This window comes from Ammodytes marinus, assembly GCF_949987685.1.
Source record: "Ammodytes marinus genome assembly, chromosome: 8".
Lineage (NCBI taxonomy): Eukaryota > Metazoa > Chordata > Actinopteri > Uranoscopiformes > Ammodytidae > Ammodytes > Ammodytes marinus.
Genome location: NC_137212.1, coordinates 8,418,679 through 8,442,691, shown reverse-complemented (window position 1 = coordinate 8,442,691; position 24,013 = coordinate 8,418,679). Strand labels below are relative to the sequence as shown.

Sequence of the window (24,013 nt, the reverse complement as noted above, 5' to 3'; positions counted from 1 at the left end):
GGTTGCAGCAGTTGTGGTAGTTGGAGGGGCAGTTGTGGTAGTTGGAGCAACAGTTGTGGTAGTTGGAGGGACAGTTGTGATGGTTGGAGCCGAAGTTGTGGTTGTTGGAGCTGCAGTTGTGGTTGTTGGAGGGACAGTTGTGGTGGTTGGAGCTGCAGTTGTGGTGGTGGTTGCAGCAGTTGTGGTAGTTGGAGGGGCAGTTGTGGTAGTTGGAGCAACAGTTGTGGTAGTTGGAGGGACAGTTGTGATGGTTGGAGCCGAAGTTGTGGTTGTTGGAGCTGCAGTTGTGGTGGTTGGAGCTGAAGTTGTGGTGGTGGTTGCAGCAGTTGTGGTAGTTGGAGGGGCAGTTGTGGTAGTTGGAGCCAAAGTTGTGGTTGTTGGAGGGACAGTTGTGATGGTTGGAGCCGAAGTTGTGGTTGTTGGAACTGCAGTTGTGGTTGTTGGAGGGACAGTTGTGGTGGTTGGAGCTGCAGTTGTGGTGGTGGTTGCAGCAGTTGTGGTAGTTGGAGGGGCAGTTGTGGTAGTTGGAGCAACAGTTGTGGTAGTTGGAGGGACAGTTGTGATGGTTGGAGCCGAAGTTGTGGTTGTTGGAGCTGCAGTTGTGGTTGTTGGAGGGACAGTTGTGGTGGTTGGAGCTGCAGTTGTGGTGGTGGTTGCAGCAGTTGTGGTAGTTGGAGGGGCAGTTGTGGTAGTTGGATCAACAGTTGTGGTAGTTGGAGGGACAGTTGTGATGGTTGGAGCCGAAGTTGTGGTTGTTGGAGCTGAAGTTGTGGTTGTTGGAGCAGTAGTTGTGGTGGCTGGAGCCAAAGTTGTGGTGGTTGGAGCTGAAGTTGTGGTTGTGGTTGCAGCCGTTGTGGTAGTTGGAGGGGCAGTTGTGGTCGTTGGAGCCAAAGTTGTGGTGGTTGGAGGGGTAGCTGTGGTGGTTGGAGCTGAAGTTGTGTTGGTTGTAGCAGCAGTTGTGGTGGTTGGAGGGGCAGTTGTGGTTGTTGGAGCCACAGTTGTGGTAGTTGGAGGGGTAGTTGTGGTTGTTGGAGCTGCAGTTGTGGTGGTTGTAGCAGCAGTTGTGGTGGTTGGAGGGGTAGTTGTGGTTGTTGGAGCCACAGTTGTGGTAGTTGGAGGGGTAGTTGTGGTGGTTGGAGCTGAAGTTGTGGTTGTTGGAGCTGCAGTTGTGGTGGTTGGAGCTGAAGTTGTGGTAGTAGGAGGTGCAGTTGTGGTAGTTGGAGGGGCAGTTGTGGTAGTTGGAGGATCAGTTGTTGTGGTTGGAGTGACAGTTGTGGTAGTTTTAGCAACAGTTGTGGCTGTTGGAGGGACAGTTGTGGTAGTTGGAGCGACAGTTGTGGTAGTTGGAACAACAGTTGTTGTAGTTGGAGGGACAGTTGCGGTAGTTGGAGCAACAGTTGTTGTAGTTGGAGGGACAGTTGTGGTGGTTGGAGCCGAAGTTGTGGTTGTTGGAGCTGCAGTTGTGGTAGTTGGAGGTGCAGTTGTGGTGGTTGGAGGTGCAGTTGTGCTAGTTTTAGCCACAGTTGTGGTGGTTGGAGGTGCAGTTGTGGTAGTTGGAGCAACAGTTGTGGTAGTTGGAACAACAGTTGTTGTAGTTGGAGGGACAGTTGTGGTAGTTGGAGCAACAGTTGTTGTAGTTGGAGGGACAGTTGTGGTGGTTGGAGCCGAAGTTGTGGTTGTTGGAGCTGCAGTTATGGTGGTTGGAGCTGCAGTTGTGGTGGTTGGAGGGGCAGTTGTGGTTGTTGGAGCCACAGTTGTGGTAGTTGGAGGAGCAGTTGTGGTTGTTGGAGGGACAGTTGTGGTGGTTGGAGCTGCAGTTGTGGTGGTGGTTGCAGCAGTTGTGGTAGTTGGAGGGGCAGTTGTGGTAGTTGGAGCAACAGTTGTGGTAGTTGGAGGGACAGTTGTGATGGTTGGAGCCGAAGTTGTGGTTGTTGGAGCTGCAGTTGTGGTGGTTGGAGCTGAAGTTGTGGTGGTTGGAGCTGCAGTTGTGGTGGTGGTTGCAGCAGTTGTGGTAGTTGGAGGGGCAGTTGTGGTAGTTGGAGCCAAAGTTGTGGTTGTTGGAGGGACAGTTGTGATGGTTGGAGCCGAAGTTGTGGTTGTTGGAACTGCAGTTGTGGTTGTTGGAGGGACAGTTGTGGTGGTTGGAGCTGCAGTTGTGGTGGTGGTTGCAGCAGTTGTGGTAGTTGGAGGGGCAGTTGTGGTAGTTGGAGCAACAGTTGTGGTAGTTGGAGGGACAGTTGTGATGGTTGGAGCCGAAGTTGTGGTTGTTGGAGCTGCAGTTGTGGTTGTTGGAGGGACAGTTGTGGTGGTTGGAGCTGCAGTTGTGGTGGTGGTTGCAGCAGTTGTGGTAGTTGGAGGGGCAGTTGTGGTAGTTGGATCAACAGTTGTGGTAGTTGGAGGGACAGTTGTGATGGTTGGAGCCGAAGTTGTGGTTGTTGGAGCTGCAGTTGTGGTTGTTGGAGCAGTAGTTGTGGTGGCTGGAGCCACAGTTGTGGTGGTTGGAGCTGAAGTTGTGGTTGTGGTTGCATCCGTTGTGGTAGTTGGAGGGGCAGTTGTGGTAGTTGGAGCCAAAGTTGTGGTGGTTGGAGGGGTAGCTGTGGTGGTTGGAGCTGAAGTTCTGGTGGTTGTAGCAGCAGTTGTGGTGGTTGGAGGGGCAGTTGTGGTTGTTGGAGCCACAGTTGTGGTAGTTGGAGGGGTAGTTGTGGTGGTTGGAGCTGCAGTTGTGGTTGTTGGAGGTGCAGTTGTGGTGGTTGGAGCTGAAGTTGTGGTTGTTGGAGGTGCAGTTGTGGTGGTTGGAGCTGAAGTTGTGGTAGTAGGAGGTGCAGTTGTGGTAGTTGGAGGGGCAGTTGTGGTAGTTGGAGGATCAGTTGTTGTGGTTGGAGGGACAGTTGTGGTAGTTTTAGCAACAGTTGTGGTGGTTGGAGGTGCAGTTGTGGTAGTTGGAGGGACAGTTGTGGTGGTTGGAGGGACAGTTGTGGTAGTTGGAGTGACAGTTGTGGTAGTTGGAACAACAGTTGTTGTAGTTGGAGGGACAGTTGCGGTAGTTGGAGCAACAGTTGTTGTAGTTGGAGGGACAGTTGTGGTGGTTGGAGCCGAAGTTGTGGTTGTTGGAGCTGCAGTTGTGGTAGTTGGAGGTGCAGTTGTGGTGGTTGGAGGTGCAGTTGTGCTAGTTTTAGCCACAGTTGTGGTGGTTGGAGGTGCAGTTGTGGTAGTTGGAGCAACAGTTGTGGTAGTTGGAACAACAGTTGTTGTAGTTGGAGGGACAGTTGTGGTAGTTGGAGCAACAGTTGTGGTAGTTGGAGCTGCAGTTGTGGTGGTTGTAGCAGCAGTTGTGGTGGTTGGAGGGGTAGTTGTGGTTGTTGGAGCCACAGTTGTGGTAGTTGGAGGGGTAGTTGTGGTGGTTGGAGCTGCAGTTGTGGTTGTTGGAGGTGCAGTTGTGGTGGTTGGAGCTGAAGTTGTGGTAGTAGGAGGTGCAGTTGTGGTAGTTGGAGGGGCAGTTGTGGTTGTTGGAGGTGCAGTTGTGGTGGTTGGAGCTGAAGTTGTAGTGGTTGGAGGGACAGTTGTGGTAGTTGGAGCGACAGTTGTGGTAGTTGGAACAACAGTTGTTGTAGTTGGAGGGACAGTTGCGGTAGTTGGAGCAACAGTTGTTGTAGTTGGAGGGACAGTTGTGGTGGTTGGAGCCGAAGTTGTGGTTGTTGGAGCTGCAGTTGTGGTAGTTGGAGGTGCAGTTGTGGTGGTTGGAGGTGCAGTTGTGCTAGTTTTAGCCACAGTTGTGGTGGTTGGAGGTGCAGTTGTGGTAGTTGGAGCAACAGTTGTGGTAGTTGGAACAACAGTTGTTGTAGTTGGAGGGACAGTTGTGGTAGTTGGAGCAACAGTTGTGGTAGTTGGAGCTGCAGTTGTGGTGGTTGTTGCAGCAGTTGTGGTGGTTGGAGGGGTAGTTGTGGTTGTTGGAGCCACAGTTGTGGTAGTTGGAGGGGTAGTTGTGGTGGTTGGAGCTGCAGTTGTGGTTGTTGGAGGTGCAGTTGTGGTGGTTGGAGCTGAAGTTGTGGTAGTAGGAGGTGCAGTTGTGGTAGTTGGAGGGGCAGTTGTGGTTGTTGGAGGTGCAGTTGTGGTGGTTGGAGCTGAAGTTGTGGTGGTTGGAGGGACAGTTGTGGTAGTTGGAGCGACAGTTGTGGTAGTTGGAACAACAGTTGTTGTAGTTGGAGGGACAGTTGCGGTAGTTGGAGCAACAGTTGTTGTAGTTGGAGGGACAGTTGTGGTGGTTGGAGCCGAAGTTGTGGTTGTTGGAGCTGCAGTTGTGGTAGTTGGAGGTGCAGTTGTGGTGGTTGGAGGTGCAGTTGTGCTAGTTTTAGCCACAGTTGTGGTGGTTGGAGGTGCAGTTGTGGTAGTTGGAGCAACAGTTGTGGTAGTTGGAACAACAGTTGTTGTAGTTGGAGGGACAGTTGTGGTAGTTGGAACAACAGTTGTTGTAGTTGGAGGGACAGTTGTGGTGGTTGGAGCCGAAGTTGTGGTTGTTGGAGCTGCAGTTATGGTGGTTGGAGGGGCAGTTGTGGTTGTTGGAGCCACAGTTGTGGTAGTTGGAGGAGCAGTTGTTGTTGTTGGAGGGACAGTTTTGGTAGTTTTAGCAGCAGTTGTGGTGGTTGGAGGTGCAGTTATGGTAGTTGGAGGGACAGTTGTGGTGGTTGGAGGGACAGTTGTGGTAGTTGGAGCAACAGTTGTGGTAGTTGGAGCAACAGTTGTGGTAGTTGGAACAACAGTTGTTGTAGTTGGAGGGACAGTTGCGGTAGTTGGAGCCGAAGTTGTGGTTGTTGGAGCTGCAGTTGTGGTGGTTGGAGGTGCAGTTGTGGTAGTTTTAGCCACAGTTGTGGTGATTGGAGGTGCAGTTGTGGTAGTTGGAGCAACAGTTGTGGTAGTTGGAACAACAGTTGTTGTAGTTGGAGGGACAGTTGTGGTAGTTGGAGCAACAGTTGTTGTAGTTGGAGGGACAGTTGTGGTGGTTGGAGCTAAAGTTGTGGTTGTTGGAGCTGCAGTTGTGGTGGTTGGAGCTGCAGTTGTGGTGGTAAGAGCCACAGTTGTGGTCGTTGGAATTGCACTTATGTTGATCAGTCTGGCTGACAAGAATGTCCCAGGTGGTAGCTGCGCTCTAAAAAACTAAATGGATGAAAACACAGGGAATTATATAACATTTTAATCTTTTTAAAATGTAATTTTATAAGTTTATCTAATTTCCTTTACCTGACCCTTTATATTCATTATCATGTTAACTGAATAGCCTTTAAATTTATTTACACGTTCAGTTTTACATACCTGTTCAAGAATATCCTTGATGGTTGCATTGCTGATCTCTCCACTGGAAGTTATCCTCATCTTTAGGTGAGTCGTTAACTCTGTAGGGAATAAAACAATTTAAAAAACATTCCAGTTGATTATTAATTAAACACAACTAATTAAAATAATAATAAAACAATGGGATTGTAAAATATTGGCATTATGTTATATTAGCCACACATATCTATATTTCTGTAAGTTCATCCTGATGGAACATGTTTAAAATTAGCAAATTATTGGTTTATGATTCATGGGATGCATGAGGGTGATTCATTACCAAATCACTTTAATTACAGTTTTTCACAATTGCTTAAACACATTTACTGCAGTAGGTATGTATTAGGTAACACAAAAAAAACTATGTAGGTACTACAATTTTGTTTACCTTATTGTAAAGTGTTACCAAATACTTTATTTGTACCCGAAATGTATAGAATGGCATTTATTTGGTGAATCCATGGTTTTGCATCCCTGAATACAACCTGATTTTAGTCCGTGTGTGTGTGTGTGTTTGCACCATAGTAGGCTATATTTGCACGCGCGACCACGTTCTATGGGACTGTTCATTTGTAACAGAAAGCCGACGTTATGTTGATGTCACGTATTAATCACACACACCTCTGAAAACTGCAGAGGTTTGTTTCCTCCCGTGAATGGAGCAGAATGTTCTACTGTTGCTTCCGAGATTAACTGCCGCCCACAACACAGACGTGGCCGTTAGCAGCAGTTATAGGTCCGTGGTTAGCAGTTTAAAACACAGACTATAGTGTGCTGCTATGTTTGGCCACGCGCAGCTACTGATCCTGGGTCAGCCACAACGTTAGAGTGACTGTAGTTTAGAGCGGGTGGGATGCACGGGGCGGATCATTCTGCACATGCGTTAATTAAAGCGTTAATTCCAGAAATTAATCACCCTGCGTTAACGCGTTCATTTTTACAGCCCTAGTTAAAACATTATATGGTAATATTTTACATCCAACAGGTGAAAGTGTAACACTGAACATGCAAAGGCATAATTCTACTGATAAAGCATTAATATAGTGTTTTGCATTTATACTATAGTGTATTCCATTCTGCACAACAGTTCAACGGGTGCTTAAAAATGTCTACTCATATGATATGTGTTTGTCACTTGAAAAGAAAATACCATTTAGTGAAGAGTTAACACTGTTCTGAGGGCAAAGTGTGCTTTAGCAAGAGCATTGCATTTTGCGTGTGAGTTTTGAGATTTGTGTTTAGGGTTTTGAGAAAGTGAGTTAGTCTATCAGGAAATGTGTTAAATTATAAACAATTGTAAGTTACACACCTAGAGGACCTGCAGGTGTGGTAGTTGGGGGGGCAGCTGGAGCCGCAGTTGTGGTGGATGGAGCAGCAGGTGTGCTTGCTGCTAAAGCTGTGGTGGCTGCAGTTGTGTTGGTTGGAGAGAAGAAAAAAAATCAGTTACATCATTAGTTACATTTCTCTTTTAATAATAATCTATTTTTTTTTATAACTTGAGGACCGCAAAATAACAGGTTTCCTTGGATTTCAATTTTTTCAACTCTCACAGAACATACTATTCTCCACATTTTGCAAACATATGAACATCCATGCTCTCAGTTCGTAGGCATTTGGCTGACTCTCCCACCTTAACTTTATTATCAACCATTCTGCCAAACTACCCTTGACTTTAGATGGTTAAACAGTTACATGTGTGATTTTTGGTTTTATTTTCAACATCAGTTTGGGGTTTCAATAATAATCACAATCAGAAACAATGATTTTGCTATATTCTATTTTTAACAATTAAATAAGCACTTAAACTGAAGCCCAAATACTAACACTTTCAACCAGTATTCACAATAGTCTGAATGCTGGTACACTTTTATTCAAATCGTTATACTCTTTTTTTAAAGTTTGCTGTAACTCCTTCAAATCTTCAGCTATTTATACCTTTCAAAATGGTCAGCTCTTTCAACACATTATTCAAATTGTGTACCGGTCACATACATGTGACTATACCATAGATAGTATACTGAACCAAACGGACCTACACAGGTGAGCTTGCAAGATAAATGGTGTCCAACCAACGGCTGCATAGACTCCAATTAATAATAACTTGGGCCTGACATTTCTGGAGAAAGGCATACCTGCTCTGATTCTCACATTTTTCACATTAGAAGTCAGATTTTTTTTTTTGTCATATGCACCGTTACAGAACAATGAAATTTGCCTTCCAGTTCACACCTCGCCAAGAAACATATAATGACAGCGACAATAACATGGGTGGACAGGAGAGAGTGTAACTGCAGAGTCGAAACACACACACTGCATTTTCATCATATACAATTTATTTTGTCAGTTGTAGTCAGCTTGTCTCATAGTCTTGGAGTTAAAGGCTGCAGTTTGATGGGAAGTATTGGATGAAATGACCTTTTTGATGCCTCTAACAGTTAAGATGTCTGCCTAATCACAGGCACACACACTCAGGATGACTCATGCCAATTAAAGCACTATTTCACACATCTAAAAATATTTTTCATGTCTTTCCAATTTCAACTAGAAAAATCATTCAAATTTCTTAATATTCTACATCATTCTTATATTATAAGAGTTCAACTATTCACTCCCTTTCATACTTATATTTACTCTTTCTTTTCCACATCTTCATACTCCATATAAATTCAAGCAAGTTTTTTTTAGCTCCAAGTCCTCCAAAGGACTATTTCACTGTGTCTTCAACGTGTTCATAATTTCAGCAAGACACTCCATTCAAACTTCTTTGTATTCCAAATTTGTCATTGTGTGCATTTAACTTTTCAACTCCTTTCATACTTATAGATCTTTCAAGCTTTTCAAGACTGCATAGTCCTTCAGCAATCCAGTTTAGCATCAGCTTTTCACTATTCAGCATTCAAGCACTTTTCTGCAGGAAATGCATTTTCTATTTTCTATTTTTTGTTTTGTTTTTATTTTCAAGACTTCTATTATAGTTAGTCAGAGTACGCAATGCTACAGTATATGTCAGTCAAGATTTATGCTTGGGTTTGACCCATCCAGGCAGCATATGCCATCTGTAAATCTTAAAATTATCCAAAGCAAACGTATCAACATAATCATTCATTGCAATTTTTAAATCATGAAATAATAATGATTTAAAAATGATTCAGGACAATAGTCATAGGTGCGTGATTAGTTTTAGATATAGCCATTGCATTACAATTTTTCTTCTAATGTCTGAACAAACTTGCAGAAATGTACGTAGTTCTTTTTTCATAAGATAAAGTTGAATTGTTCCTTAAAGGGGATAGGAAACACAAGAGATAACACTTATTGTAAAATGCAACAGGTGCATGGCATTGACCGACTTCAATACTAACTTTCCAAATTATTTACACTAAAAACTGCCTCCAGTCTACTCTGACACAACAAGGCAGACTAGAAATATACAAACATTTAAAGCCATAATCAATAGTTACCTTGTCCAGAAGATGAATGCACAAGTCCAAGCAAAAATATCCAACAAAGGATTGTTCTGTCCATGATGAATAGTGTTGTCACCACTCCAGGTGCAGACAAGTATTTTGTTTCTGATTGTAGGTTGTATTCATACATGAATTACTCCTCCCTTTGACATGGAGGGAGTGACAATGCATTGCTGACAGAGCTCACCTCCATGCAACCTGAAAAACCAGGAATGTCCAAGACACAAGTTTAAAAAATAAAGGAAACAAACTTAATCAGGGAAACATTATACAGTTGAAAGAATCTGCAGTGACTTCACACAGTCACACCATAAAGCATTAGGTAGAAAATCCAATTTCTTAAGATTAATTGTTTATTAGTTTTACTTCCAGTGATTGGTAAGTTTGGAACGTCTTAAAACATTTCCTCTTTGTTTGAATGTTTTTCAGTAAAATAACTATGTTCCGAAAGGTGACAATTCCCATGTTAAGCTAAAGCCAAAATGGGAAAAAGTGTATCCTGTGTACGGCATTTATGTTTCATTTTCAACTGCAACTTTGACCCACCACATTACTGTCTGTGAGCAGTCAAACGTATACCTGTGAGCCATTTCCATTTTATAAAATAAAAGGAGGTACAATGATAGCCTATACTGTAGCAGTAGCTGTTTTGAATTTAGTTTAAAGGAAGAAATTGAAGACAGGAGATTTTTTTTTTCTTCCAGAAACAGATTTGATCACGCTGGTTTAAATTTGTAATTATTTTGGGGAGAGCAAATTTACAAGCATGTGCATATTGTAAAAAACAATGGGTTACTGCAAGAAAAGGTGAGAGAGACTGGACAAGAATGGGATTTGGAAGGGTCACTGCGGACAAGTGGAGACAAGGTGATGGAAAAACGGAAGGTTTATACATTTTTGAAAAAAACTGGATTATATAATAGAACATAGTTATTTTAATATTTAGAATTATGTTTACTAGGTCATGCCCTGCATAATTAGGTTCCGTAGGTGGCGATATGCAATTTAAAAGCTGGTTGCACATCGCCAAGAAATGCAAAGAAGACTAATCAGCCTTAACTGTATTTCCTACTGTCTATAGTTCCTACGTGGAGCAAGTTTCTCAAGACAGTTTCAGTGTAACACACCGTGCGCATGCGCACTAGACAATATCTATTAGCTTTACACGGTGATTTGAGCAGCGTTAGTTTAGTTTGCTTAAACTTTTGAAAACAAAAACGACATTTATGTATTGTGTTTTCTGTAACGTTGGAACTCTGCTTGAAACTGTCGGAGCATTTTGAGTTTTCACGGAGGTAACACAGCCCACATTTGGACGTGTTTGTAGTGTTAGCACGACTACCTAGCGTTTGTTTTGCTAGCCATCTAAGCGTCTCAGAGCCACATTGTTATCCGAACTCAATATGTCTTTCACATATCTGTTTCATGGATGTGTCCACTGATATTTAAAAAAAGATGTCGCTACCGCAAGACGTATATTACATTTGCTAACTTTTGAGAACAGCTAAATCGATGGTTTGGCTGCTGTAGTCCTGAAGAAAATAAACAACGAACAACCTGAGAATGGACAGAGACTTGTTGAGGCAGTGTCTGACATATCATGGACAATCACTGTTCAACAAACTGAAATGTGAACAAACAGAAAACCCAGATTTCCAAGCGGTGGTGTCTGACCTGTGCAAGGCCACGTGTCAAAGGTAACTTATGTTATTCCAGCTCCACGGTATTAATCATACAAGTGTGAGAGTAGAACATCTAATTTACTTTGCAAAATGTTTGTTGTTTAACTCTACTGTCATTTAACCCTTTGGTGCTCTTGGGGACGTTTTTGTCCTTTCGCACTTTTTTTACGCTCTTTTTTGTGTATAACTTTGGCTGTGCTTATGTTAGCTGAAATATTTTTGGCCAGGGATTTTTTTTTTTCAAATATTTTGTTTATTTCTACTCAGCAACTTTGTACCATCTATTATAAAGGCTGTACACTTTTTTGTTCCTCTCAGCTCCCTAAGGACGTTTTTGTCCCCTATTGACTCCCATTCAAAATGGCCTTTTTTCACCAATTTGATCCTGCTGTCATTACAGCATAAAATATTTTTTTCAATGATTTTATGCTTTCATCCTAGACACAAAGCATCAAAATTGATCATTTTCAACACCATCAAAATTTTGAGCCATTTCCCTATATTTGGCATAGGGTTGAATTACAAGCATTTTCCAGGTTTTCGGTCCTGCCCCCCACAGTGCAATAGAAAAAAAAAAATTCAACCTAAATGGTGTGAGTGTGTTGGTAGGGATGCTAGTGTGAGGTGCATATGTGTGTATTGAGAAAATATAGTGTGTGTGTTTGTGTACACACAGCCAAACTTTACAAACTCAAACGTGTATGGAAAAAATGGCCCAATTTAAACTTTATTTTTTCAAACCATAGCCATGATGACAAACACATGTAAATTTGATGATATTAGGCAATAATCCAACACTTAAGACACCAAAATAGCTTTTTTAGCCTTATCTAGCTCAATCATTTATTTTCTTCAGTTTTTTTTGAGGATCAAATATGCTCCCTAAAACCATTTTTGTACTTTTTTGTAATTTTTTAGAGTTGCAGGCCTAAACATAAGAAATATGAGAAATTAATGGAAAGTGTGGATCCATATGGATACCTTAGGGTTGTGTCTGTGTGTGTGTTGTGAAATTACTGTGTGTGTATGTGTGTGTGTCTTTGTGCGCATGCATATGTGTGCAGCTGTAATGTGCAATTTGTGGGTTTTCAGGTGGCTGCAGGTTTACTTTGTTATTTGTTGACATCATCAAAGAAACTGGAATTAAAAGGTCAAAAGCAACTAACAATGAATGAATATTTGATATTTATGTAAAGAGGTCAAGTGGGATAAAAGGTTTTAAAAAAAAAAGTAGAAAAAAATATTACTGTATAATGTTTTTAGGGCAGTTTATAGGGAGGTCATGAGAGGGAGTATTTATTTGCATCTGTGACTGCACAAATACTAAACATATATCAAAAGCAGTTTTATTGCAAATCATTAACATATCCTAGAGTCTAATTATCCCACTCAAAAAAATCCACTTTGCATCTATTATATGAGAAATTTTTCAATTATTGTGTTTTTTTTTAATAAAAATGGCTCACGTCATCACATAAGCATGCATGTAAAGGGTTAAAAGCAATTACAAATGAATGAATATTTGATATGTATGTGAAGAGGTCAAGTGGGATAAAAGGTTTTAAAAAAAAAAAGTAGAAAAAAATATTAATGTATAATGTTTTTATGGCAGTTTATAGGGAGAGGACGTTTTTGTCCTCTAAGGTCATGAGAGGGAGTATTTATTTGCATCTGTGACTGCACAAATACTAAACATATATCAAAAGCAGTTTTATTGCAAATCATTAACATATCCTAGAGTCTAATTATCCCACTCAAAAAAATCCACTTTGCATCTATTATATGAGAAATTTTACAATTATTGTGTTTTTTTAAATAAAAATGGCTCACGTCATCACATAAACTTGCATGTAAAGGGTTAAAAGCAATTACAAATGAATGAATATTTGATATGTATGTGAAGAGGTCAAGTGGGATAAAAGGTTTGTAAAAAAAAAGTAGAAAAAAATATTAATGTATAATGTTTTTATGGCAGTTTATAGGGAGAGGACGTTTTTGTCCTCTAAGGTCATGAGAGGGAGTATTTATTTGCATCTGTGACTGCACAAATACTAAACATATATCAAAAGCAGTTTTATTGCAAATCATTAACATATCCTAGAGTCTAATTATCCCACTTAAAAAAATCCACTTTGCATCTATTATAAGAGAAATTTTTCAATTATTGTGTTTTTTTTAAATAAAAATGGCTCACGTCATCACATAAACTTGCATGTAAAGGGTTAAAAGCAATTACAAATGAATGAATATTTGATATGTATGTGAAGAGGTCAAGTGAGATAAAAGGTTTGTAAAAAAAAAGTAGAAAAAAATATTAATGTATAATGTTTTTATGGCAGTTTATAGGGAGAGGACGTTTTTGTCCTCTAAGGTAACCAAGGCGTAGTAAAAGTTAAGGATACCCAAGGGTTAAATTTACTCTGAGATTGGACGTATTAGCTCAGGATTTCCACAGATTCTTAAAAAAGCAAGCCTTTAAAGGCTTTCATTCATCATATAATGAGATTAATTAGTAGTTACATTTCTTAAATCAATCCTTCAAAAGTGTTTAAAATGCTGAGACATGGGGAGAAGTTTTTTTTTTCTACATTTTTACATACATTTTTTAAATCATTTTACAAATGATAACCATGGCATGAGATGTAATCATGTTGCAACACAAGTCGTGTTTTAATGCAAAAATAAACCTTAGTAAATTGAAAAAAAAATTCCTTAATAAATGTACGTATAATTAAAGAAAGAGTCTTATGTATAACCTGCCACTAGCTTAAGGAACCCTGTGAGCTTCTCATGTAGAAAACAAATCCCTTACTGCCCACCCATCTTATCATTTTCTATTTCTCTGCTTTTTGTTAGTATTTTATGAATCTTGACACATTGGCAGTCTTCAATAGACTGTAAAATCTTTGTAAAAAAAAAAAAAGGGGTATTTATTTTCCAGCGGTCCAAATATATTTAGTTTACTACGATATAAAACTGAGGACAGCAGACGTTGATGGTTAATTCAGCTGTACTGTCATTATAAGGATTTTTCTTTGTGCAGCAGGACTGAAGGGCAGGACAACCCCCTGGTGGAGCAGTTCATTGCCAGGAAGGCAGACATCCTGTTCTGCCCTACATGGAGGACCGCCATTCATGAAGAAAAGGAGCCTGAGGAGACGGAGGAGGCCACAGGTGGGTCTTGTGTTTAACCAGGGCACTGAACAAAAAAAAACTGGTGTTAATACACAGCCTTGGCTCTGTAAACTGGTTGGCAAACAAAGGATATGTAAAACAAAGTAAAGGGGGCCCACTCTAGCTAGCAACCGGACCGTTTACAGAGCCTAGGCTGTGTATTAACCCTGGATTTTTCACTCTACATACGTAGCGGATCGTGAGGAGATATTTATTGATTTTGACAAAAAGTGATTTGACAACAGACATTCTTCAGAATCGCTGACTCCACCTTTTTAACGTGGATTTTGTCTCAGTCTAGAAATGCATCGTGTCTATGCAAAATGTTTGATCCAGCGTTGTGCCTGTGCTTTCACCAGAGCCCTACGCCATCATGCCACCGCTGGAGTTATTCATGGAAGTGTCTTATGAGGAGAGAAGAGCCATGCTGTACAGGGACTTGGAAAAAGGAGACATTCTGGTGGGGAGGATCAACAACATCAGAGAATACGGCTTCTTTCTCACTCTCCTATGCACCGCGGGAGGACTAAACAGAGACATTGAAGACCTAGAGTTGTCGGTAAGTCAAAAACAATGCGACAGATCGAAAGCAATTAGTCCAGCATTGTTCTGTGAGTTCCTGAATGACTGGCAGTGGGAGTAAACTATGTGCGTGCCTCACAACTCCAAACTCTTGCCAAAGACAAACAAAAAAATAAGCACACCCGTTAACTTTTTTTCACTGTGACTCATCAGGCACATTTTTTTAATCTTAGTTTCTCTCTGTTACTGTAATTATTTGGATAAGACAAACGCTCTGTGATCAGTGAGGTTGGATATCAAAATATGCTCCCATGTATTCAATAGGACAGGTTTATTTTGATTCCCATATTTTTTGTATTACAGTCACATTTATGAGTGAACTGCAAACTTGTTAAGCCTGATTTATACTTGTGCGGCTTTGCGCCTCTGCGTTCTCTGCTGGGTAGCACGGACACCGAACGTTCTCATGAACCGTTGGTAGTAGTTTCGCCCGTGTCGCAGATTGCACACTGCACTTTTGATGTTATCGGCGAAATCCGTTGCTAAACAAATGAAAACTGGAAGATTTTGAGTTTGATGACAATGAGGAAGAGCTCCTGTGCTGTTGAAATCCCTCCTTGTTGCTTTGATGCCCAACCAAATCTCTGCGGCGTCTGCGGCATCTGGCGCGTAGTCACAATTTTCAGTTGGTATGCGACCTGGCTCTGCGGGGGTCTGAGGCCACCGCACAGGATCTCTGCGGCTCCGCGGAGGCTCTGCGCACGCGGTACCGCACAAGTATAAATCAGGCTTTAGTGTTTGCTATAGTTCACCATGGTCTGCCATATAGCCTAAAAATGTCTTTAATACGATTGTGTCAGGTCTTAAAAATTGCTTCGATTATGAAGTTAACAGTACTTGAAAATGTCATACTCGCTTTAAATATGTGTATTTACCACACTGTAACAATGCTCCAAAACCAACATAAAAACATAGAATTCGGTTGAATGTGAACAAATTATTTTACTTTGCGGTGCTGTGGGTATTTTGCTTCACATCCTGACACTTTTTGTTGTTGTTGCCAGTTTGGGTGTAAAATAGGTCTAAAATATCCCATATAAATTAAACCCATGTTTTGTTTTCCTTTCACCCGCCAGGCTCTATGTCACATCAAAGAAATTCCCTCCACTGGTAGCCATGACGATCCTCTGTCCTACTACCATAACGGGGACTTCATCAGAGGTCAGTGTTTTGGTGCCGACTGTCACTGACTGCCAAACCTTTTGGCTTGTTTCTCTGGAAGTTGTCAGAGATTCAGGAGAATGCTTGTTGTCAAAATAGCGTTTAGTCAAAATCAGTGAATATCTCCTCACAATCCATTACATGTCCATACTGAAAGTGCGCTGAAAAAAAAATTCAGCCTTAGTTACTCCACAGCCTAGACTCAGTAAACAGTATTGTATAGTAGTGTATTACCAGATATCCTTTTCAGCGCACATACAGTACAAGACAGAACGTGATTTGGACAACTAGCATTTTCCAGAATCACTAACTCCACCTTAAATCCTCATATAGGTTTGCATCATGCACATTTTAGTTGTTTCCTTTTACCAGGAAATGCAAAGTATCCAGCAAAAGGCTCCAACATAAACAAAATAGGATAGTTTCTGATTGAAAGCCTAGCCTGGCTCAACTTGTTATGTTATTGTCATCTGACAACACACCTTGTCTTGACTCAGAACATAATGATACAGGTGTGATAACTATGCAGAATATTTCTTCTTCATTGTTTCAATTACAGTGCAGTGTTTTGATAACTGACAAGCTTTGACAAACTTAAGATGCCAATAAGTTTTTGTGTAACAAAACCATTGATAGGTGGTGAAGGGTGGCTGTTGCACATTGTACTCAGTTAGCTGGAAGTGTGGATGTCAGCGATGTCTTTCTCTCATCTGCTCTATAACTACATATTGTGAGAAAAAGCAAATACATAAGGGCTGCCTGGAACAATTATGTTTTCTCTTTTTGGTTTTATAAAATGTCCATTCTTTTCCATAGTCCAAGATGAAAGGATTTGTTCGACTGCCAGTGGAAAACCCCAAAGATCTTAAGTGTGCTGTGATAGACTTCTTCTTATTCCATCTCATTTTTTTGTTGTGCAGCTGCAGTGAAGGATATCGACCGCTACCAGGAGAAAATCACAGTGTCCCTGCACAAGGCCTCTCTCTCTCCCAACCTGGAAGACATCAAACTGGGTGTCATTACCCGGGAGGAGCTGCCTATTCACTACATGTAACTGCACCACAAGACATGAAAAAAACTATGTGTAAAAAAATGAATTAAAATAGGCCCGGAATGGTTGTAGTTTGAGAAATGCTTGAGGGAGAAACTTTTCTGAACAAAACATTAATACTGATATTTTATCAGGATTGTCGAATATGGGATGCAGATAAAAATATCAAACTAGTAAATCTGTTTAAAACTACATTTGCAACCATTTCAGCCTATCATGTGATCCTGTGATATTTAATTAATAAATGTTTTTTTCTTTCAACATGGGAGATACATAAAGCCACTAAATCACAGATAATCCTGCTATGAATTTGCTTCAACTTAAAATAATTTCATTTTCCTAGTCGCAGCGTGCAAGCAGCCACCAACTCCAGTGAGAGGTACGAGTGTATACTGAAGAGTTGCCACGGTTACCACAACCCCTCTGTAGTGGACTTCCTCCTGAACAAGGTGGGGATTAGTGACAACCACCCGCCCTCCATGATGAGAGGACTACAGAGGTAAACATGCTTCACTGGCTCACATCTACTATCACCACATTTTGTGGAGTTTGACAAAAAAAAAACAGAACTCGTTTTTATTTACAAAAATAATTATTTTTATTATTTTTTAATAAAAAAGGATAAAGACACTGTTTACGGGTTATCATATATATATATATTTTTTTTTCAATTAGTGTTGTACATTGTTGAGAGGGGACTGCTTTGAAGGTCACTAGAGTTCTTCGCGCTGCTTCTTTTCTCCACAGTAAGCTTTTCCAAGAGGAGGATTTTGCCTCTGCAATCCGGAAGAAACAGTCTGCATCATGGGCCTTGAAGTGGTAATTCTTACACTTTAACTCTACTACAGGACAAACGTAGATGGATTAGGACCTTCAAAGTCTTTGATTTCATTGTCTCTCATAGGGTGCGGTCCAATACCCATACTTCCATGCTATTAAGATTTGGGAGGTCCTTCCCAATACATGTAACATGCAGTATGACAAAAATACCTGGATGTCCTTAACATGCGCTCACATTTTGCAGCATGCAAACCAGCATGTTTTTTGGGCTGTTTGGTCCAAAATCCTCGAATATTTTTTGATACCGCAGATATTTATTTCTCTTCACAGTTCTTGAACTTTTATTCTAAATATTCACTTGGAAAACCATGTGGAGTTTTCAATTTGCCATTTAACTCTTTGAAATACTGAAATACTGTTATTATATTTTGGAACTTGTGTGTAGAAACAGTCCAAAACAGTTCAAAACAGTGGGAATGCATTTCAATTTGATGCAACAGCCTCATGAAAACATGCACATACTATCAACCATAATAATAATGTAATATTAAAGAATAAAGAGCTCTGATATTGGAATCAGCATTTGTATCTGCAGTTATTCAATTCCACTAATCGGAAATGGAGAAAAGTGGCTGTGTATTTATAATGAAAAAATACAAAATGATAAATGCTTAATAATAAATATAAATAAAAATGTTATAATAGATATCAAACTTAAAAAAGTGTATTTTTCCTTGTGTGTGTCTGTTCTTTCAGTGTCCGTGCCGGTGTGGACTACTTCAAACATGGTCATCCCGTGGAAGCCATGAACGAGTACAACAAAGCCCTGGACATCGACACTAATAATGTAGAAGCGCTGGTGGCACGCGGAGCTCTGTGAGTCTATTCTTCTTTCTTATAGGAAGAAAATATTTATAACAATATTTCTGGTTACCACACCTGTTCCAGTCATAATTGTAAGCTGTTGTTGGCTTGGTGCCTGCTCAGTATAATGATAGTCCTTTGAGTTTAAGCCCTAATGACACTCTGAGATTGTTATATTACAGGATTAAAACTCCTTTATAAATAGAATAGATAATTGATGCAGTAATGTTGTACATTTGTTAAAGCCTAACCTTTTTCCCGTCATCATTTCAATGTCTTTGGCATAGTGCCTGCTCAGTATAACAACACACACATTTATGACTTTGAACCCTGATGAACCACTGATACCATTTGTTCACAGAAACCCCTTCATTGTCGGTTATACACACTTAAACTGCAACCTAGACTATAGAATCCCCCTGTATGAATTAATGCGTAATAGATTAAAACAATGTAATCTAGTCGGTAATACTAAAGGAAAAGGTTTAGGAAGTTTGAGGTTATTAAGGAAAATTCAAATCCTTCTAGAAATGTAAGTGTTTCTCAGTTGTGTGACTTCCTGTAGAAATAAGGAGTCTCTTTTTTTTGTCATTGTATTCTTACTGTGTGTTTCCTTCATTGGTATTTGGCAGGTATGCTAACAAAGGCAGCATCATGAAGGCTATATCAGACTTTGAACTGGCCCTGGAGAGCTGTCCAGATCACCGCAACGCCAAGAAGTACCTCTGCCAGACCCTGGTGGAGAGAGGGAAACAGTAAGCAGTGCTACCCTTTGCTTTGATTGGAAGTTCAGAGGTGTCACATCTTTGAAATCTACCATGAAAATAAAAAGGGGAAAATTATAAAGATCAAGCCGTGTTAATGCATGAACATACTGTAGCATCTTCCTCACAAGGATAAGGATATCTGTCGAGGTTGTTTTAGTAAATAAAAAAAATGACTTTCCCCACCTCCAGTTGGTGTAATAGTTTTAAAAGTGGATGGTTTTCATTCATAGGGATGATGGTACTCAGATTGAGGGGTTCGTCCGTGCTTGTGCCTGTAAAGCACTTTGAATGGCCTTGTGTCTGAATTGTGCTATATAAATAAACTTGCCTTGCCTTGTGCTGCAGACAAACGGCAAGAATTTTGGGCCATCATTATTTTGTTTTTTTCAAGAGCTGCATCACTTTTAAGATTTAGTTCACTTGGTAACACTGGTTAATCATGCCAGGCAGCATTTAATTGTGCCACTTGTTTCATTGCAACTAAATTGTTTTACTTCCTGATAAGAAGTTAATCACTCACTTTAATCTTATCTGAATGAACTATTTACATGCTGAATCACTGACGAAATATTGTATCTGCCGATGATTTGACCGAGTCTCTCTTTTTTTTTTTAATGGAACTGTGGGCATTAAACTTCAATTTCAAGACAGGAATTCAAGCAGACAGGCAGGCAGTCTTCTATTGCAACTTTAGGTTAAATGACTGCCTTGACCTTAGCTGAGATTGTCAGGCAGTGCTAACTCCCACGCATATACTGTATCGCTGTGCCACAAACTCAACTAATTGCATTTTTGTTCATAGAAGGCCAAGTGCAAGGTTTTGTTCACAGCCCAAATCGAGGGCCTGTGCCTTTTTGATGCACCTTTTTTTCTCAGATAAATTGCCACAGATTCTAGTTAATCTGTTTTGTTATTTGCTTGTCTTTAAATAGTTACATATCCAAAACTAATCAGAATTATGCTGCTAAGCCCACATGTATGATAGAAAAGGCACCACAAGCACATGTTATTGTCTGCTCTGCTCACATGGCTGTTCCTCCCCTGTCAAACCTCTTGCAGTAGTGTACAATTAAAATAAAATGTAGATGACTGCAGAATCATCACCAGGGTTTGAACACGGTTTGAACTTAGTCAACATTGAATTGACTTCACAAAAGAATGACAGAAATGCTGCCAAGTGAGCGTCTGTTTTTTTTTCCCGTAATAGAAAAAGCTTGTGTAGATGGGAGTGGTTACAGGGATATTATAATCAATTGTTACTGTGAAATATTTGTGAACTGTCTTTTGAAGAAGTGTGTGTGTGTGTGTGTGTGTGTGTGTGTGTGTGTGTGTGTGTGTGTGTGTGTGTGTGTGTGTGTGTGTGTGTGTGTGTGTGTGTGTGTGTGTGTGTGTGTGTGTGTGTGTGTGTGTGTGTGTGTGTGTGTGTGTGTGTGTGTGTGTGTGTGTGTGTGTGTGTGTGTGTGTGTGTGTGTGTGTGTGTGTGTGTGTGTGTGTCCAGACTTGAAGAACAGGAGAAACTAGTAACAGCTGAGGGATTATACAGGAGAGCTCTGTCTCTTGATGACCTAAACCCTGAGGCACAGGAGGCCCTGAACAAGATCTCAGACACTATACAGGTGAGTGGGTCACAAGCACACATGCACACACACACTCGCGCTTTCATATAATTTAGATTTAAAAAAAATATTTGTTGTCTGTCCGATATCCGATACGTAGAATGCATCCATATCGGACCCGATACCAACCATCAGATAAAACAGTAAAGACAACAGCCTCTGGTGAGGGTGTGTCAGAAAGAGAACTGTGACTATGTCCCCATAGGCATTTAGTCATGTGTCAAAAACACATGTAAAAGATGCTGTGCGTCTTTGTGAGAAAGATTTATGATCCAGTCTTCCTTTCATAAAGGAACCATAAATATTTCTACATTAAAGGTGGAGTCAGCGATTCTGGAGAACGCTTGTTGTCTCCTATGAACATGCTATCTGGTTTGTAATACTGATGAAGTGTTTTGGTGTGTGTGTGTGTGTGTGTGTCTGTGTCTGCGACCCTGGGACCCTCCAACTGCCACGTCCTTGTCACTTGCCTTGCTGGGGGTGGCGTAAAAAAACAAAACCAACTGCACAACGACTTCTACAACGACTCCTCCACTGAAAACTGTTGTGCGCTGTGTGTCTCCCCGGTCCAAATCTGGTAACGTTGAAAACCTTCTCTGTCTCAATGGGCAAACAAAATGCTTTGTTTTTCTATGCACATCTCTGCCTGTACCTCTGTCCATCCATCTGCTCTCTATGCCAACTATCGTTCTCTCGGATCGCACTACTTCTTCTGCGGTAAATAAATAATTGACTCGCCGTATATATGTTTTACGATAATTTTTTTCATCTCTGGTTTGTCACTGTGACGTCTTTCTGTCTTTTCTCAAACCTTTTGGCGTTTCTATTTCTCTCCATTCTGTCTACTCCAACACGAATGGCCGAATAAATTCATTTGGGGGGCGTCTGTTGCATGTCTGTCTTGGGTTATGGCATGTATGTGTTTGGATATGTCTGTGTGGACTTTTGGCTGCCATTGTCATGCCTTGCCCGGCGACTGTAAAGAAATCGATTCGCCTGCGAGAAGAAGCGCTGGCCAAGGAGCAGGCGAAGGCTACGAGCAGCCAGACCAGCGCTGAGAAATTGCGTAAGATCTTAAAAGAGGAAAAGAGGTGAGTTGGCTTTGATCTTTTTAAGGCGAGACACTGCAGCCAAACACATTGTTTCTTCAAGCACTAATACATTTTGCGAAATTTTGTCTATTTAATTAACATAACATGTTTTCTTTCATTAAAGTATAAATAAATTGTAGATTTAGTTGTTTATTTTACTACCCCTGCGTCTGTATTTCTCTCCAATTAAACCATCTTTTACAGCCATTATCTAAAAATTTGTTATTTTCAATAGTCTGAACCAAAAATATCAACTTCTAAAGCACTTTCATCAACTTAAGGTTCCTTAATTTTCTTAGTACTGTTCTGAAGATATTACAAAAGGAGTTGCTCATACGTTGTTAATTGTCTGATTTATGATACATTTCGTTCTAAGAAACATGCAGAAAAGGCCTATTTAAGAACTGTACATAGTCATTTTTTTTAAATAAAATCAAGAAAGGTTGTATCCAAAATGTGTTATGTAAAATCTAATTTAATTTTGTAAAATCTAATTTAATTTTACATAACAAAATTACATAAAATCTAATTTAATTTTGTAGAAATTAAATTAACATTTAAGCTCTGTCTTTATCCAACATCTAGATGTTTAGTTTTTTTTAAAGAGAGGCAACGTTCCACATAATCGTTTATACACTGCCAAATTTGCATGCATATTCAAACAGAGTCTCTGAAAAAATTGCAATGCAAAAAATTATTGTTTAAAATAAATGTAAGTAACCAACTGGTTTCATGATATCTACCTCCTTAAAGGTATAGCAGGTAAATGCAGATAAAGGGACTTAAGGGGATAAGTCAGAATAAGTTTTTCAGCTAATCTTGTCTTTTCTACAGGATGAAGAAAAAACGGAAGAGATCTTCCTCTTCATCGGTCTCCACTTCCTCCAGGAACTCTTCTTCTTCTGCGTCGTCTTCTTCAGCGCGCAGGAAGTCCAACAAAAAGAAGAAGAAGAGGAGAAGGAGGTCAGAACGAGGAAGTAGCGGTAAGCGCCATCGCAGGATCTCCTCCAGGGAGAGCCGACGGAGTGACGAGGGTAAGAGCGAGAGAGACCGGAGGGAGAGAGAGGAGGAGGAGGAGGTAGAGTGGTATCCCGCCAACACCTCCGCCACCTTCCTCAACCAGAAGGGGGCGCCAGCGGATTTTGGAGAGAGGGATGAGGAGAAGGAAGTGGAAGATAGAAGGATCTCTCAACTGTATTCTCTGTCGGCCGCTTCAGACAACGACGACGAAGAGGAGTCCGACTCCTCGCGTAGAAATAGGAGGGGAAGGGACAGAGAGGAGAGCGGGGCAAGGGGTGGGAAAAACAGCGTGAGTAGAAGCCCGAAAAGGGAGGAGAGGAGGGATAAGAGCACAGAGGGAGGGAAAGACAGACGAGACAGCAGCGACTCCAAGAGGAGGGCTAGCTTAGACGAGAACAGAAAGAGAAAAATATCCTGTTCGTCCGCAGAGTCCGGGTATTCGCGGAAATCCATGAATTCGAGCTCCACGTCCAAACTGTTGGACAGTAGGATAAGGCACAACTCTTCCAAGAGGAACTCCCTCGACGGTGGTAGGTATGACAACAAAGGAAGGGAGGAAATGGTAGAAAAGGCAAAAAGAGAGAAGGACGGTAGGAAGGGGGTAGTAGAGGAAGCGAGCAGCAAGTCAGATGGAGGAAAAAGATCAGAAGTGGCTGGGAATCGAAACAACCAGAGCGGTTTGACCCAAGGGGCAGGAGCGGGGCCTAGGAAAGCCCTCCCCTGTGACCTGCTGAGTATTTTCAATCAGATTGCCAAGTTTGAGAAGGAGAAAGGCGTCAGGCCCAAATGATAACTTTGTAACCAAAATGCCCAGAATGTGCCCAATACTAGTGAAACGAGACTGTGTGTACCATGAATTTATTCATTCTGGCCTGGACTTCAAGATAACACTGCTACAGCAAGAGCCAAATGTGTTGATGGATGAATGTCCTAAGTTGTTGTCCCCTTCAGTGTCAGAGAAAAGTCCTTATACTTTAAAAATGTCTTATTCTTCAGTAGAAGTAGTAGTAAATGCTGCTGGATAATGGCTGGTCAAAATGTATTAAAATGTTCCTCTCAATGTGCGGAAACTATCATTTAAACCCCAATAACGTGATAACATGTTATTGTTACTGCTGATTTCAAGAAAAATGCATTTTACACTATCATTAAAAAGATAACCTGGCTGTATATACAGTATCTCACAAAAGTGAGTACACCCCTAACATTTCTTCACATTTTTCTTTATATCTTTCCATGCGACAACACTGAATAAATGACACTTTGATACAATGTCAAGTAGTCAATGTACAGCTTGTATAACAGTGTAAATTTACTGTCCCCTCAAAATAACTCGACACACAGCCATTAATGTCTAAACTGCTGGCAACAAAAGTGAGTACACCCCTAAGAAAAAATGTCCAAATTGGGCCCAAAGTGTCAATATTTTGTTT

The 24,013-nt window shown here is 40.8% G+C and overlaps 1 protein-coding gene across 2 annotated transcripts; it reads left to right on the top strand.

Annotated features, from left to right (window-relative positions):
- Window positions 1-9,971: 9,971 nt before the first annotated feature.
- Window positions 9,972-23,791, top strand: ttc14 (tetratricopeptide repeat domain 14). Of its 2 annotated transcripts, none has more exons than XM_080032977.1 (12): window positions 9,972-10,489; window positions 13,521-13,648; window positions 14,008-14,207; window positions 15,307-15,391; window positions 16,312-16,441; window positions 16,786-16,941; window positions 17,190-17,261; window positions 17,979-18,098; window positions 18,719-18,841; window positions 20,352-20,469; window positions 21,454-21,560; window positions 22,395-23,791. In XM_080032977.1, the coding sequence occupies exons 1-12, from the start codon at window positions 10,356-10,358 to the stop codon at window positions 23,368-23,370; spliced, it is 2,349 nt and encodes a 782-aa protein (XP_079889103.1). In that variant the 5' UTR covers window positions 9,972-10,355; the 3' UTR covers window positions 23,371-23,791. The 2 variants fall into 2 exon arrangements, with proteins under 2 accessions (XP_079889103.1, XP_079889102.1); XM_080032976.1 differs by having other exon boundaries at window positions 13,518-13,648.
- The last annotated feature ends 222 nt before the right edge of the window (window positions 23,792-24,013 follow it).